Here is a 16,348-nt window from a genome sequence, read left to right on the forward strand (position 1 = left end):
GGATGGATGGATGGATGGATGGATTCAACCCGATGAACATACTTCAATTAAAAACTTTGTTGCTTTTCCAAGGACTCCAGTAAAATAAAGTTGATTTACCCTTAAGGTTTACAGCAGCAAAGCAATTTTCACAACGGATAAAGCTAATTTGTTACCAAGTCTTCAGTCACAGGTCAAAGTTCATGATGCTAATTTTCTCCTTCGGGTTTGAGCAGCTCAAACAGATGCGCTGATTAGCGTAGTTTGTAGAAGGATCAGGGAGAACGTGTCGATAACTTTTATCCCTGATCTCACAGAAACGCTACGTGAAGCGTCTCGTTGAGTCTCACCCCGTACGAAGCCGCGTTGTGCAGAGGAATCAACCCTCCTTTGTCCTGAGCGTTCACGTCGGCTCCGTGCTCCAGCAGATACTCGGCCACCTCCAGGTTGTTGTAGCCGGCTGGAAATCAGCAAACAGCAGACAAGAGAGAAGAAGCAACACTGTGACGTTAGAGGCGAGGAAGCTGGATCAAATCTGTGTGAACTGAAAAAGCAACAGAACATTTAATGTTTTTTTTTGTTTTGTTTTCCTTTACAGGAAAGCGCATTGAGGCAGAAAGTGTGTCGGTGTTTTAAGATCTGCTGAATGTATGAATGAATGATTGCAGAAACTATGGATGCACCGAATGCTCAGATAGAGAATTGGTCTGATTTTCATCTTGACCAACTAGTTAGTCTGATCTGATGCTCTGCTACGCTGTGGAAGTTATTCCTGAGCGAAAATAAAAAATAAAAAAACTCGTAAAGGTCAGAATGAAGTCGAGGGAAGCATTTCACGTGGATTTTAAAAGTAAAAAAACAAAAAAATAAATCAACATGTCTACATTTATTTATATTCTTCTTAACAATTGACACTATAATCCCTGTTAGAATTACAACATTAAAACCCTTAAAATTGCCGATCAGCTTTTTGCATGATTCAGGTGATATTTTGATCATTTTTTCTTCTGGTGATGTATTCCAAGTCTTTAGATCTAAAACCTGAATTTGCCAGGGTTAGGAATAATTCTGAACAATACTAAGTGTAAGGTAAACTGAGGTTATCAAACAGTTAAAATCTCATATGTTGACAGAAAATATAATTTGATGGAAATCTTAAAAACTAGAGAGAAAAAAAAAGGTTTTGAAGGACCTTAAACACTCTGGGTCATAAACTTTGGAAACATTTATCTGAGACATAATTTCTTCTAAAAAAAAAAAAACTCAACCAGGCAATTAAATTGGATGCTCATTTCGAGAGAAGCTCTATAGAAGTAAAAACAAGAAAAAACATGAAAAATAAAAATGTGGAAAGAAAAACTGCAGTTTAGTTTTCAAAAGTGTTTTTTCTTTTGTTCATTTGTTATTCATGCTGTTCGTCGGTGTTTACATCAAACATGTTTACAGCACAGATTGTTATGCCAGAGTTTGGCGCTAAAAGCCACTTAATGCTGACATAAAGAGCAATAAAGCCAGTTAAAGGCCAAACAAACCCTTTCTGATTTTATACGTCTATAATTTCTATTATAGAAACGAAAGCCTTCTCTGGTTTGCACAGACGGATGTTCACTTAGGTATGAATCTCATTAAGCCGCTGCTTGTGCCTGTTGGAGTCTGAGAGGTGTCTTTGGTAGAACAAACAGATTTGTTATCGCTCTAACTGATGACACGATGATTACAGATGCTGAATATATAAATAACAATGAGGCTTGTTGAGCCTCGGGGCCAAAATAACATTATTTCTGGCTGGTGAGACTATTTGAGGTCGCCTCGCCTTATTTGTAAGCACAACAAAAATGTAAATCTTTAAACATTTGGTTAAATGGAGCACAATTTTTAAATAAATACTTACATTTATAGCTGATATTTGAGATAAAAATTGTACAAGATGCCCTCAACCAGCTGTGTCCGAATGATATCAGCAAGCAGGAACTAAAAGAACATCAGCTTTCAGACAAACAGGTAAAGACTCCACTTTTAGCTTCATTTTCGCTGCTAGAAAATTTATAGCACCACAAAAGACATTTAGTGTCAAATTTGGTAAAACTCTGATCTAGATGCAATTGCATAACTGAGCCTGCTGGCCAGTAGAACGACTCCATCCTGAAGGCTGCAGTTGCGTGGTTGTGTTTACTTCCTCGCTGTTGGCAAGACGCAGCGCCAGAAAACAAAGGGCGTCTTTGACAGACAAACTGGAGGAGACTGAGGGAGCGATTGGCACCAAAAACATACTTACTTTCACTTTCTGACACGTTAAAGGAAACACATTCTTGGCTGCAGTCTAAGACGAGGTGACCTACATTTCCATCTACATGCTGCAGTGTTCTCGTCCCTTTTTAGATGTTTCTATTTGGTTGGATGTCGAAGCTTCACTGGACAAACCAAACACCTTCTGCAGAAATCTTCTACATTCAGACGAAACAGCAAATGAGCTTTTTTGGGCTCGGTGACGAAAAGCCTGTTTTTAGGAATCGACGTGAGGATTTTAAATTCAAGACTGCCTTCTGACAGCAGAAGGAACTAATTTGCTGCCTGTAATGATGGAGCATCGCACAAAGTGCAATAACTAATGTCAAAATCCTTAAAAATACGTAATTAAAAGACAAAATAATAACTTTAAAGCAATTTGACTGCATTGTGTTTGTATATAAAAAAGGTGTCTACGTTAATCATTTATGGAGACGGCAGACTTTCCACGACGTTGCAGTAATTTTATAATAATATTGTTAGGCTGCTATTGATACACTGCAATAAGTGGACAGTATTGTTGAATTTCAACAACAATATGTTTGAAACTTGGAGATGAACTGGGTGTTCCAACAGGAAAAAGATTTCAAACACACCTTGAAGTCATTTTAAATAGAAAAAGCCTGTTAAAATTATATTTCTACACTAATATTGTGTGTGTGTGTGTAAATAATTTTACCTTGCAGGACTATAAAGAGCAGGATTTACTCAAATCTGTGTTTCCAGTTCTTAAAATTCACTGCCAACGTATTTTACATAAGCAACATCACACCACCAAAAAATATCATGAACTCATTAAAAACTCCAAAAACACAGAAATAATTTTAAATCTGAAGTTCATCTAAACTTCTGACTGCAACTGCATGCCTTGTTCAGCACTGCAGTCTGCCTGATGAATATTTATAAAAGCTGTTCCATAGTGAATATCCCTGATTTATGTAAACATTTCTGAAATTAATGTGCATGAGTAGCTTTGATAATATTGACAGTTTGGAGAACTATCATTGTGAAGTATATATATATATAAACACACACACAAAATGCTTAATTTTATACTTATTATTTTCCAATCCATCTTTTCAAAAGGCAATAATGTTCCATGTATCTTCATATATCATTTATAACCTGATTTTACCGACAAGATGAAATCTGAATATTTCAGGACTTTAACGGGTCTTTCTGATCTACGGTGTATTGGAAACCTTTGTGATGCTCATTCGACTGGAACATTGTATTTCCACCCACTAACGGGGATACGTGTGTGTGTGCTTGTGCGTTTGAGAACACACTACCTGCCAGGTGCAGCGGCGTCGAGTTGCGACCCTGCGTGTCCCGACAGTTGATGTTGTCCGGGCTGCACAGCTTCTGCACCCGAGCCAGGCAGCCTTTCTTGGCGGCGTCCAGCAGCGCAGCATCTCCCCGCAGCAGGTCCTGGATGTCCGTGTCGCCGTCCTTCACCAGGTCCAGGGGCGTGTTCCCGTCTCGGTTCTTTTTGGTGGGATCTGCGCCGTGCTAATGGTGGGGAAATGACAAAAAAAAAAAAAACACATTCAGCTAACAAAAGTTGGAAAATGTTCCAAAATTATTCATCGTCAGAAGGAAACACAAAGCCAGTTCAAATGCCAGAGCCCTGATGCCAATAAGAATAAGAGGATGACATTTGATGAGTAAGATGAAGACCTTGGACGGTCCTCAAGGAGTCGGTGAGATGGAGAAATGGTAATAGGAGACGCTCAGTGAAGCAGAAACCGCATGGGAAGAAGGCAAAGCAGACACTCTCATCGCTCAGCGTCCTCACGGGTTACAGTTTCTACTTGTCACTTCAATGGACAATTTAAAATGTCCTCATTAGGACTGGATGTTGTGGGACCGCTCCACTGGGTGTCCACCGGTGTCCTGGAACTGTCCATTACCCCACTGCTGGTTTTAAACCCGTTTGGATCCTAAAGTCTAGTGGGAGTTTTATTCCCTACTTTCTGATTTCATTCTGACAAAGTAATTTATCACCTGTCCAGGAAAACAACAGCAGGAAAATCATTAGAAAATGACAAAGAAAAGATGAAATTTTAAATACTGAAATTTAAATGTGTAGAAAATAAAAATAAAAAAAATCTCTACTTGATTCAGTCTGGCAGCAAAAACATATCATGTTTTTCAGAAAACATCAAACATGTCCAACAACACAGATTGATCTTTAGTTTCGCTTAATTTCATGACGCTTTATCAGGGTTATCTACAGGTTCAAGATTCAAATTTGAGACAAATTTCAAACTTTTTATAGCCTTTGTAACAACAGCTAAGCTAAAATTTAAGACAGAAAAAAAACTATAAATATATGGGATGCTTGGGGTGTCATTCAGCCATCTGGTGATAACTAGTTAGCTGCCAAAGCTATATTAGCAACTGGTGACAAACCAAATTTAAGACCTGGGACTGGTGAATTTAAAGCCAACTTACATTTTTTTAAACGACTATGTAGACTTGGCAGCTTCTGCATAATAAATATCCTAAAACAACTGTGAAAGATCGACTGAGGCTTTCCTGTAAATGTCTGCCTCTTATTTGAAATCAAAGAGAGCATTTCAGTAGTTCAACCAGAAAACAGTCTTAACGTGCAACTTGATTTTTAATAAGCAGAATAAAACATCATCAGATGTGATTAAGAGTGTTAGTAAAAAGGAGTTTAATTCACAGCTTTGACAGCAGCTCTCACTAGACTCTCGCCGCGTCGACTTGTGTGGACGTGTCGGGGAAAAAGGAAGCAGTTATTCCAATTAGAGTTACTTTTAGTCTGATTTAATTGGTCTTCAGTCTGGTCAAGAAAATGACTTATTTAGTGATTTCGCTGGCAAACATCCCACTAATGCTGAACAATGAATAATTGATTGCTTTATCAATATAAGGCAGGAGATGTTGTTGAATTTCAGTAAGCGTGCTTGTGCTTCAAAGTCACTTTGATTTAGTTTCCAAAGACACAGGTTTGCATGCGATTGTTAAAAGATCTGAATTGTATTTGACGGACAAGGATTTTTTTTTTTTGAGCCCAACCTTTAACAGCAGCTTGCAGATCTCATATTTCCCCTTTGCTGCAGCTTCGTGAAGCGGCGTGAACTTCCACAAGTCGGCGACGTTAACCGAGGCGCCGTGCCGGACGAGCAGCTCGGCCACCTCGTAGTGACCGTAGGAACAGGCGTTGTGAAGAGGAACCAGGCCGCTATCGGGGGGGGGGTGCAGAGTCAAAAATAAAACTTGCTTTGCTAAAACTATGTATGAAAAAAAAAAAAAGAAGTAATGAGTCGAATGTTTCTCTTATTTTCACACACCCTTTATCCTTAGCGTGCACGTCGGCCCCGTGGTGCAGCAGGTACTCCACCACTGACACTCTGTTGTAGCCGGCAGCGAAGTGGAGAGGAGTGGAGTGCCGTCCTTCTAGATCCCTACAGTTCACATTCTGAGCTGTGCACAGCGACTGCAGAGAAACAAGGAGTAAAGAATCCTCAATCAGCATCCACGCCGAACTGAACGCGCACAAATGCTTAGAAAACGATTGCACTAACTCAGTTCTTTGTTTCAGAGAAACATTTTGAACTTAAACTTAAAAGATGACAAGGATCCCGTACCTTCAACGTGAAATAACATTTTACGTTAAAGTTTTCAAGAGATCATTTATTTTGAAATAAATGTTAAATATTAAAGCAAAAGCTTACCAGGACGGCAAATATTTTTTTTACAGTGGTTTAAAGATCAGTTTAGCTCACTGGATACGTTTAAAGATGAAGAGAGAGATTTTAAACAGACAGAAAAGCAGATGAATTGGCAGCAAGATATTCATTTATTTCATTAATATTTCAATGTAGTGATTTTTTTTTTATCTGTGCAAGTTGCTTTGTAAATAAAACTTAACTGAATGAATACATTTAGCTTTTAGACAATACACAGATAAAAATCAAAAACTGAAATGTTCTACTTTTCCTTTTATGTACTTATCTAAACATGAAAAACATTTCACTCAAATTCATACTTTTCCGAGCAACAGCAATCTTGGCTGAGCTGCGTCCCACTTGTATCCCTTTAGTCTAAATCTCTGAACGAGTGTCATCGAACAGGTTGATCATTAATGGAAGCATCAACAGCAGCTTCGCAAACATAAACACAGGATTATAGTTTTTCTGCATCTGAGCTCAGAAAAACGTACAGTGGGTGACAAAAAAAAAAAGACAAATAAATAAATAAATAAATAAATAAATAAAGGGGATCTCGTCTCCTCCTCTGCTAATCTGTCAAATCGTCATCCGTTCTGGGCTCAGAGCCTCTTTTTGACCCATTTAACAACTAATGTCTAAAAACGAACATGGAAACAAGCCAGGCATCAGTCTTCTGTCTCCCCGGAGCGACTCTTACCTTCCTCTGGTATTTCGTTCATTACTGGAAAAACAAAACATGAACTGCAGCATGGTTCACTCAATCATGAGAATAAAAGGTTTTATTATTCTTAAAATCAAAAAAGGGCAACAATAAACTAGCTCAGATTGAACAATAATCAGCTGACATTTAACCGAGCAGAAGGAACAGCTGTAAAGGTCAGGGCATTTTTATTTAAAATCGAACAAGAGAAACCACTGGCTCTACTGTAACCGAAGGTTCACAAACCAGTTTATATCAAACTGTTTACAGCTGGGCACACACACAGAGTATCACACCGGGTGTACATGATTAGAACATCATTACTCAGTCTCATTACTGAACGAACACAATAATGAGACTGAGAGCGATGTCTGGAGCCTGCAGAAAGAAGACAGGAGCAGCTCGTGAGAGATTAATAGAGGACATTTAAAATATTTCTAAGTCTGGCAGATGAAGGCCGCAAGATGCTAAAGGAAATGACCAAGAGGCCTGAACGATCCTGGATCAAGCTCCACCAGGTTCCTGCTCATGTGGATATGGGAGAGTAAGACTGCACAGCCAGAAAGAGGCCGCACTGGTTTGACTTCCTTCAGAGATGGACAAGGAGGAAACCTTTCCTCTCTAAGAAAAACATAAAAACCAGATCGATGTAAACTTCTGGAATGGGGTTCTTTGGACAGACGAGTCAAAAACTGAATAATATGGATGTGTTTGACGTAAAGCAAATACGTAAATCTAGAAAGAAAAGAAAAAAAAACACACCAACTGTGATGCTCAGAGAAGCTAAAAAAAAAAAAAAATGTTCCCATTGCTTCAATTTTTTTTTTTTTTGCAGGATTTAGTTAACATGTTAGTAAGAGATTGGAAAAGTGTTTCTTGTTTGGAACGGTTCTAGAATCATGGCAGTGGGGTAGAAAAGTTGCCCCAGAATTAACAATGTCGCTCTCAGAGGTAAAACCGAAGAGCTGTCCTGCAGAAACAGTATTGTTTTGCAGATTGGCTAGCCTTAACATCTGGCATTTATCAAGTCAGTAATGACTATTAAAGTGCCGATCTGACTGGGACGTTAACAAGAAAATGAGCCTAAACTCAGGAGCAAATCTACACCTGTTTAAAAAAAAAAAACAGAAAATCACGGGATTATAATTGCTCAATCTAAGTTAACACCTTTCACTTAACCTTTATTTATACATGTGAGTTATTAAGAACACACTTTTATTTTTAGAACGCATAATAAGAACAATACAATAAATACCAAATATTAGCAACACTGCTGAAGTCATAAAAGAAATACTGAGACAAAGACATAGGATAAAATTCATGTTACAGTTTAGCTGAAACATGCAGGTTTCAGTAAGCATCTACTTTAGAAAACCTTCAAGTGTTTTTAATTACTATTTAACAACTTAACTGTGCAAAAACAAATGTCTGCAAACTTCAGTAGATTAAACCAATGCTGCAAATGACCAAAATTCCTCAACAACAACATGAGAGACAGAGCAAGTTAGTGTGTTATAGCTGCTAATTTTGACTATGCTAAGTCAAGATGTGTATTTATATTTCCCTTTTTATGAACCTTATGTCTTGTGTACCACATCTATTTGTCCCTTTATGCTTTTGAGGTAAATATTTACTTAATTTCAGAAGTTAGACTGAGTGAAGTCATCCGTCATTTAACAGAAATGCGTCATGAAATAAATAAACTACCTTGACGGTATCCAGGTCTCCAGCTTTGGCAGCTTCCAGAAGTCTGTAGTCCACATCAGAGTTTCTGACCGGGACGTTCTCTGTAGAGAAGCGAGCCAGAAGATCAACGGAGGCGTCACAGCCTGAATATGCTTTGGACAAACATCAGTGGGAAGAAAAAATAACCTGAAACTCTGAGCTGCCTGTTTTAGGAAGTGAAGAAGGAAGGCATTTGGATTCTCTTCACATGTACACAGAGATACGAGCGAAACAATTTATACATGGGCGATGATCCACTATAGAGGATAAATTGCCTTTTTTCTGTAATGCTCATAAAGTAATGTAAAAACATGAGGGGTTTAGATGAGGATAAATACATTTTGATGTAATTCATTCATAAAAAAAAAAAAAGAACATTTTACTCAGAAAATCCTGTGAGAACTTGTAACGCCGAGTCTCTTCAATCCCTAGTCGGCTCACTCAAAGCCTACTTACCTCCCTGCTCTTTCACAGCGAAAATATCAATATCGACCTTTCAGAACAATTCCCGGATAATCCTCCAATCTGCAGCTGATGCTTAGCAACCAAACCCCAGCACGACCTACACATGTGCTCTTCCTGCTACCCCGCCGCCCCCGCCCACACAAAGCGCAGCATACCATTGAGAATTTGCTGCACGGCTTCGTTTCCCATCTGAGCGGCGGTGAAGCCCTGCAGGGACACCAGCGTGGCGTCCGCCCCGTATCCTAACAACAGCCTGCAGGTCTGCAGGTGGCCTGCCAGCGCCGCGCGGTGCAACGCCGTCTGGCCCAGCGTGTCCAGGGCGTTTACCTGCACACACAAACATCTCACCGTTAGGACTCTCCAAGGAGCTGCTGCACTTTATGTACTTAAAATACACTGAAATGTTCCCATTGTTAATGATTTACATCTATTTTGGCAAAAAAAAAAAAAAAGGAAAAAAGAAATGATTTCTGGGTAAATTAGAGGCGGGAGTATGATGATCAACCACACTATATTACGAAAATATGATGTTTGATCTAAGAAGATATTTAAGATGAGTAAAATGTTTCTTTTTTGGTTTGTCAAACTTATAATGTTGAATAAGTAGCTAAATTTAGAGATTTGTGAGAAAAAACGTGTTTAAAAAGCAGAGGTTAAATTATGAGTCTGTCTTTGACTCAGTGTAACAAATATATTTATTGTATTGTAAATCTGCTGAGGTTTTAGCTAATTTTACAGCAGAAATATAAATTTCAATCACAGGTAGCAGAATACATTAAAACTTTTCAAAAAGATGATTCAACAGCAAAATAAGGGTCAAACTTATTTGAAACAGAAGAGATTTAGGATCTCTTTCTGTTGATATGAACATGGCATAAAACCCTGCAGTTTATCAATTAAAAAAATAGATAAGGAAAATGCATTTAAAATGACTCGTTTACCTTTGCTCCATGTTTCTGAAGCACCTCCATGATGTCGTTATGAGCCCGCTCTGCTGCTACATGAAGAGGCGTCATGAAACTGGAGCCAGAGAGAAGAAGATATGGCAAGTTTAACACCAACTGTTCGCCTCCCAGAAACTTTGTTTGATTTCCTTTAAACAGCATCATCACAGATTTAAATACAGATAAAATATCTCTGTTGTTGAGGGAAGCCTCGTGGCGGGTTGCCATGCTGTATGTCTTTGTCTGTTCTTTACGTTTGCTTAATCACTCCAGAGTAAACGCTCAAAGTGTGTGTAATCACAGTTTGCAAAGGGAAAACGAGCTTGACTGAAATGCAGACATTTAAATATGGATTTTGAGGACAAAGAACCATGAATTTGAAGCAGACGAGCCAAGTGTTGCAGCTTTTTATCTAAAAACAGCATGGCTGACTTTCCTATCCATTTTTTTTTTTAACAGCCCAGATCTATTTCAGGAAACATTTTTTTAAAGAACTGTGCTTGCAGTAACAGGGTGAGGAGGGGTTGTCTTTGGTAAATCCTTTAAAAAAAAAAAAAAAAAGGGCTTAACTTGAGAGGTTATGTGGTTTTGAAAGCTTCACGCTTCTTTAAAACTGTGGCGTACCTAGAAACTAGACCACCATTTTCAACCCAGCCTGTGACCCACAGGGTGATACATCCTCGTAAAACAAGTCAAAACAAATTTTACGGCTTCAAACTGAATTCAGGCCTGGCTTACAGTCTTGGTACCAAAATTAATCTTGGACCGGCATCACACTTTCCTGATTAATTCCTTGAAGACACTCGCGAACAAACTCTCCTTTGATCATTCGCGTCAGAAAGGCAACTTGTCATCTTCACCTCTGAAATAAATCAGCATCGGGGCGCGTCTGAAATAACCTCTCGGTGTTTGCGAACGGCGCAAGAAGCTGAAAAGAGCACTCACTCCTTGTTCTTCTCATTAACGTTGGCACCTTTCCTCAGCAGCAGCTCTGTGACCTGTTTCCGTTTGGGGTGTGGAGACGCCACCGCGCAATGCTAACACAAGCACACGCAAGAGAGTGTTAGACAAATCAGGTGCCTTCAGTGTGTAAAAAATAAAAAAAGCATGTGAGCAGCACAGGTGCCGATCTCACCAGCGCCGTTTCATGTGTGTGAGGGTGTTTGAAGTTGATGATCTCCAGAGCGAGGGTCTTCTTGGCTTTGGTCATGTCTGCTTCTCGAGCCGCTTGAAGCAGCGAGTGGCCCTTAAACTCGTCTGAAGGAAGAAAGAGAAGTAACAACTATAAATATGCTTAAAAAATTTAACAATTTGTCGGTTTTAGTGCCTATTTGAGACGTCCAACGTGAGAAACGCTCGTTTCTCCAGCGTCACATTCAGCCATGCTCACATGTGAGTCTCTCCTTCAGCTCGGGAGTGGGCGCCATGTCCACAGAGCTTTTGCTGTGGCAGTTCAGCAGGGTGGGGTCAGCGCCGTGGCTCAGCAGGAGAGAGCAGACCTCCACCCGGTTTTTGGAAGCCGCTTCGTGCAGAGGCGTAAACTGCCACAGATCCATGGCGTTCACGCAAGCTCCGTGCTGAACGCAAAGCGAAAAAACGACCCGATATGAGAGAACATGTAAAAAAGAATGGAGAGCAATTTGATCCTTTGAGGCTTTAATGAACAATTTAGGCAAGGACTGAAAGGATTAATCAGATTAATCGACTAATTTAATAGTCGATTAATTGTTAAATGGAGCACACACACTCAAAATAAAGTCATTTGCTCAAAAAACATCATAATTAGAGCAGTAATTAAGGCAAATATGTTTACATTTTGAATTTAAGGGAAAAAAAACACATTTATCTGTAAATATGTTTTACCCAAATTTCCTCAAGCAAAGTTTTATATCCATGTGGTTCAAATTCAAAGGAATGCTATGTTATTGCATTTTAAGCACCAACATGTTTGTTTTCTTATTTAAAAAATAAATTGATTTGTTTATTTGCATCTTTTAATGTATTTTAATATTGAGTAAAAAGGCTTAAGTGGTTAAATGCAAGATCTGAAGAATATGCCAATCCCTGATTAATAATCAAAATAACCAATTAATAATCAAATATTAAAAATAATAATTACTTACAGCCTTAATTTAGATATGATTTTTCTATTTACAAACAATATCAATTCAGCTGTATGTCATCTGTTAGGAAACCTTTAAAAAATAGCCAGTTTGTGTGTTTATTTGTACCTTTAGCAGCAGCTCAGTAACTTCATAGTGTCCATAAGAGCAGGCGTTGTGTAGAGGCACCAGTCCACTGGAAGGGGCAAAACAGAAAGAGTGTGTACGAGTGACACCTCATTCTAAATTCGTATGGTGATGTATTCTACTAAATATGTTTATGTGTAATTCTGACCCATTCTGCTGTAAGAGTATTGGTGAGGTCAGACACTGATATTGGATGAGAAGGTCTGGCTCGACGCTCTAAAGTGAAGGTTTTCTACTTTGCTGCCCTGCGTTGTTTCAGTCGGTTGGACAGGAAGTGACCATCCCCAAGCTGACCCCACAAAGTTGGGAGAATGAACTTGTCCATTTGCTGAGGCATTAAGAGTTCCTTTCTAAGTTCAGACCCAAACCATAATGCCCTCCGCACCAAGCAACGCAACTAAACATATTACAGTCAGGACAAATGCCGTAGCCCTAGCAACTGCCAAACCCAGACTTGTTCATTAAAACGTCAGAAAGGCATGACTCATTACGCCCGAGAACACATCTCTAATGCTCTTGAGTTCATCGGCGGTGTGCTTTACACCACTGCATCCGACACTTTGCTTTGTATCAGCTGATGTAATGCTTGGACGCCATGAAAACCAATCCTATAAAGCTCTCTACAGTTAAGATAGCGGGAAGGCCACATGAAGTTTGGAGGTTTGCAGACCTCACTCCGTCACGGCCCGGCACTTTGTGTCTGACCTTCTGTTGTTCTCAATGACTTCCACTTTGTTATATCACCACTAACGGTTGTTGGTGGGATATTTAGTAGGGTAGTAATTTCTTACGATTGAACCTAATACTTAGGGCACTTTAGTTTATGTGAGGTAGAATGATGGCTAAGGAAATAAAAAATCTTAAACTTCAGATATTAGAGAAACTTTAGAGGCTATCTGGTGTTAAAGTAACAGGTGTTACTTTAAAGTTCATGTGCATTAAATGCTGCTTGGAAAAACAAATTTATTCTCACATCAGATGTTTTGATTCTTAAAAAAAAGAAAGAAAAAAAAACATCTTTTTTGCACAACTGCTGGGAGCATCTCTAGGAATGTTTTCCGTCTTTACCCTCAACTGGATTTAAACAGCTTTTGTCATACGTACCCCTTGTCCTTGGCGTGGACGTCGGCTCCATGCTGCAGTAACAACTGAACTATCCTCACCCTGTTGTATCCTGCTGCCAGGTGGAGAGGAGTGGACTGGAGAGACAGAGACAGAGAGGACAGGAGGAGTAAGAGTGTGCAGGAAAACGGCAGAAAATGGAGGATAAATGTCAGCCAATAGGTTTGTTCTACAGAGTGTGCTGATAAAATGCTAATTTAGAGCCAGTGAGCTTCTGCAAGAGTGAACAGGTCTTTATCCCAATCCTATCTACAGCCCGTAACTCTGAGAATAATTTCCTATAAAAGTAAATGAAAAGCCGAACCTCTCAATACATTAAGATAAGACGGATGAAATACTTTCAGCTCCATGTGCTGCATTTCCTTCATTTGCTCCTTTAAAGGCCAGACTTCCTCAGAGCAGGAGCAACACGCAGCCTGAAGGGAAAACCTACAGCGGTGGGAAGGTTCCAGTCAAACAGCCACCAAGTCTCAGCTTTTCGCAGGAACGGCATGAACTAAAGAACCAACTGTGAACAGGACTTGGTTTAAATCTGAAACACGCAGCAGGTAGTGGGGAATATTAAATCAATAAAAGAAACAGAATCAGTTTATGGGAGATCCATGTAGAAGCTTGAACGTAAAGCTCTTTCATGCATAGTACAGTATTTGGGCAGCAAATCAGCCAACTGCTTTATGCCAAGTGACGTTATGAGGAAAAGATTTCCTTAAACTTCAAGGGGGCCTTTTCCCCTTAAAAAAGCAGTTTTAGGGCTGGATATTTAACAATTTTACAATCTTACCAATAAAAAAAAAAAATCAACTAACCATCATTCACCTGGTGATATGTCAAAGCTTATCTAAAAATTCAGCTTTTATTGGAGTACCATAATCAGACACAAGAAAAAGATCTATTTATCTTGTTATGCAATAAGTCCTTTTTACAAAATCACAGGTACCCAGATTATTTTCAGAGCTAAATACACATAGAAAAGACATTTTATATTTTACTTTTAAAGTTGATCTGAGGGTGTTGGAACTTTTAATTCCCGTTTACAATGGCTCTGCAATTAAACAGGAAAATATTAATAGACTTGCTTAATATGGATGACTATTACTGAATTACTTGGTATGTTAAGTATTTTAACCCAAAATCACGTAGTTTCAATGTTGCAAAGATATAAAGGCTTTTTTTGGCTTTCATACAGATAACTCTAACAGAGGTTGTTTTGTGTCATTTTATTTTACTTTTGCTGCAAAGAAATAATAGATTCCTATCGCTGTGGCATGCCGTTATGAGCAAACACAGAAACAACGCAGTCTGAGTTATTAGGAATCATAAACATAGGAACCGCAGTGTCGTAAAACACCCAGATCAGATGTGACCAAACTAATTTAAACTTTCTTCCTCAAATAATGACCGAACAGCTTCTTGGTGGATTTTATACGCATCTGAATCAAGACTGACGTGAAACACAAACACGCTTGAAAATGCTCAGCCAGATAAATCTACGGGAACACATGAGCGCGTCTCCACTTTTAGCGCTGTCCCGCTGATAATCAAATAAACGGAGCGCGGCATATGCACTCCTTGGTGGAGATAATACAGCGTGTAAAATCTGAATGAACATGTTTGTTGATTTACTCACACTGAGCGCGGCAAAACAACTCTGTATGGCGCCGCAACAAGACGACACATTTATTCAAATTTAGATATCACAAAGCTAGCACAATGTCCTAGCTTGTTTGCTGTTTACTTTTTAGATTTAAAAGGAGCATAAGCCGGTCTAAATCTCAGTGCTGTCGCATCCTCCCCCCCCCCCCGACTCCCTCTGCTTGTGTTTGTTCCACAGCTGCCTCCAGGAAGGAATCAGTTGGGACCATGAAAACACAGTTGCAAAGATCACAATATCAGTCAACCGCAATCTGTGAAGGCATGAACTGAAGCGGCTGAGTTTGGAGTAAATAATCCACTGGACTCAGGTGCATGCCTTCAGAAAAGGTCAAAGGTTTATCTCCACAGATACTTAATCAGGGTCATAATTCCACAGTTTTCTGCACTCAAATTAAAAGGAAGAAACTTGGGGTGATGAGATAAAAACCGCAGAAGTGAAACATCTATCAGTTTTACTGGTGCGTCTTAGAAATAACTACACTACTGGATAGTTGGTTAACTTAAGCCATTCGGTTCAAAAACTCCTTTTATACATTTCATTTCAATGGCTTGCAGTTGGAAAAAAAAAAAACTAAAATATAATTCTGACACAAAATTGTCTCTGGTATCCCTCATCTTCCATCTCCCATGTACAGATTTTCTGTTTGGTTTACCTCTGAGAAATCAGTCGACCATCAAGCGAATCGATATACCCTGGTCGTTAAATCCAGCATTAGTCGTTTTGGAGGTGTGAGCAGGTTCCACGTTCTGTAACTTAGCATCTCTGTCAGAGCAAAAATTTATTTGGAGCCCTCTGTGCCGACTTTGGAAATGATAAAACAGCGGATCAACCCAATCATCTCTAGCAACAAACGCCTCACCCTGGACCTCGAGCCGTTAGGATTCTGTGTCTCTTCTTCCTAATTCAATTAAATTGTGCTTCAGTTTCCAAATAAAATGCTAAATTTGGTGTTATATATATATACATATATAAAAGAGGATTTTGCAGCAACAGTCCAATTCAGTATCTTCTCAGATCATGTGGGAAACTTCTGACATTGCCACAGATTCAGGAGTGTCACTGTGAATCTCTCTTAAATTTTTTAATGCTCTTTGACTCCCAATCCACTCAATATTGCAGTTATCCCTTTTGGCTTTGCGCCTTTTTAAAACGCACATTTTCCTTCCACTTAACTTTCCATGCATATGTTCGATACTGCAAATCCTGCCTCAGCAGCAGTCTTGTGTGGCTGCTCTCCTTGTGCATGAGCTGCTAATGGCCGGCTGTAATGTAACATTTCTGAATTAAAAATCCTCTTACTGGTCTTATGTAACAGCCTGTTACTGAAGGCTTTCAGTAGCTTTCAGCTTACAGCAAAATTAACAGAAACATGCAATTTAAAAAAAAATAAACATGACTATGTAATAAATCTATAGTATCTACGAGTTTCATATTTTGACTTGGAACAGTTTGGGGGGGGGGGGGGGGGGGGTGTTTTACAAGGTTTCCTATTTTTGTGAGTTTCCGCGCCGCTTTCCACC

General features: G+C 39.2%; 1 protein-coding gene across 1 annotated transcript in view; it reads right to left on the reverse strand.

Annotated features, from left to right (window-relative positions):
• LOC106952548 (tankyrase-1-like) overlaps positions 1-16,348 on the reverse strand; it is an 82,169-nt gene that overhangs the window by 14,668 nt on the left and 51,153 nt on the right. The window contains exons 7-18 of the mRNA XM_015040719.1: positions 13,157-13,251; positions 12,035-12,101; positions 11,194-11,380; positions 10,939-11,060; positions 10,749-10,840; positions 9,801-9,879; positions 9,015-9,186; positions 8,377-8,456; positions 5,589-5,734; positions 5,314-5,479; positions 3,558-3,777; positions 330-439 (exon numbers count right to left, since the gene is read on the reverse strand). Of these exons, the coding sequence (XP_014896205.1) occupies positions 330-439; positions 3,558-3,777; positions 5,314-5,479; positions 5,589-5,734; positions 8,377-8,456; positions 9,015-9,186; positions 9,801-9,879; positions 10,749-10,840; positions 10,939-11,060; positions 11,194-11,380; positions 12,035-12,101; positions 13,157-13,251 (1,536 nt within the window). The remainder of the gene's footprint in view (positions 1-329; positions 440-3,557; positions 3,778-5,313; positions 5,480-5,588; positions 5,735-8,376; positions 8,457-9,014; positions 9,187-9,800; positions 9,880-10,748; positions 10,841-10,938; positions 11,061-11,193; positions 11,381-12,034; positions 12,102-13,156; positions 13,252-16,348) is intronic.

This window comes from Poecilia latipinna, unplaced genomic scaffold (assembly GCF_001443285.1).
Source record: "Poecilia latipinna isolate Pla-1442-1.1 unplaced genomic scaffold, P_latipinna-1.0 Scaffold524, whole genome shotgun sequence".
Classification (NCBI taxonomy): Eukaryota; Metazoa; Chordata; class Actinopteri; order Cyprinodontiformes; family Poeciliidae; genus Poecilia; species Poecilia latipinna.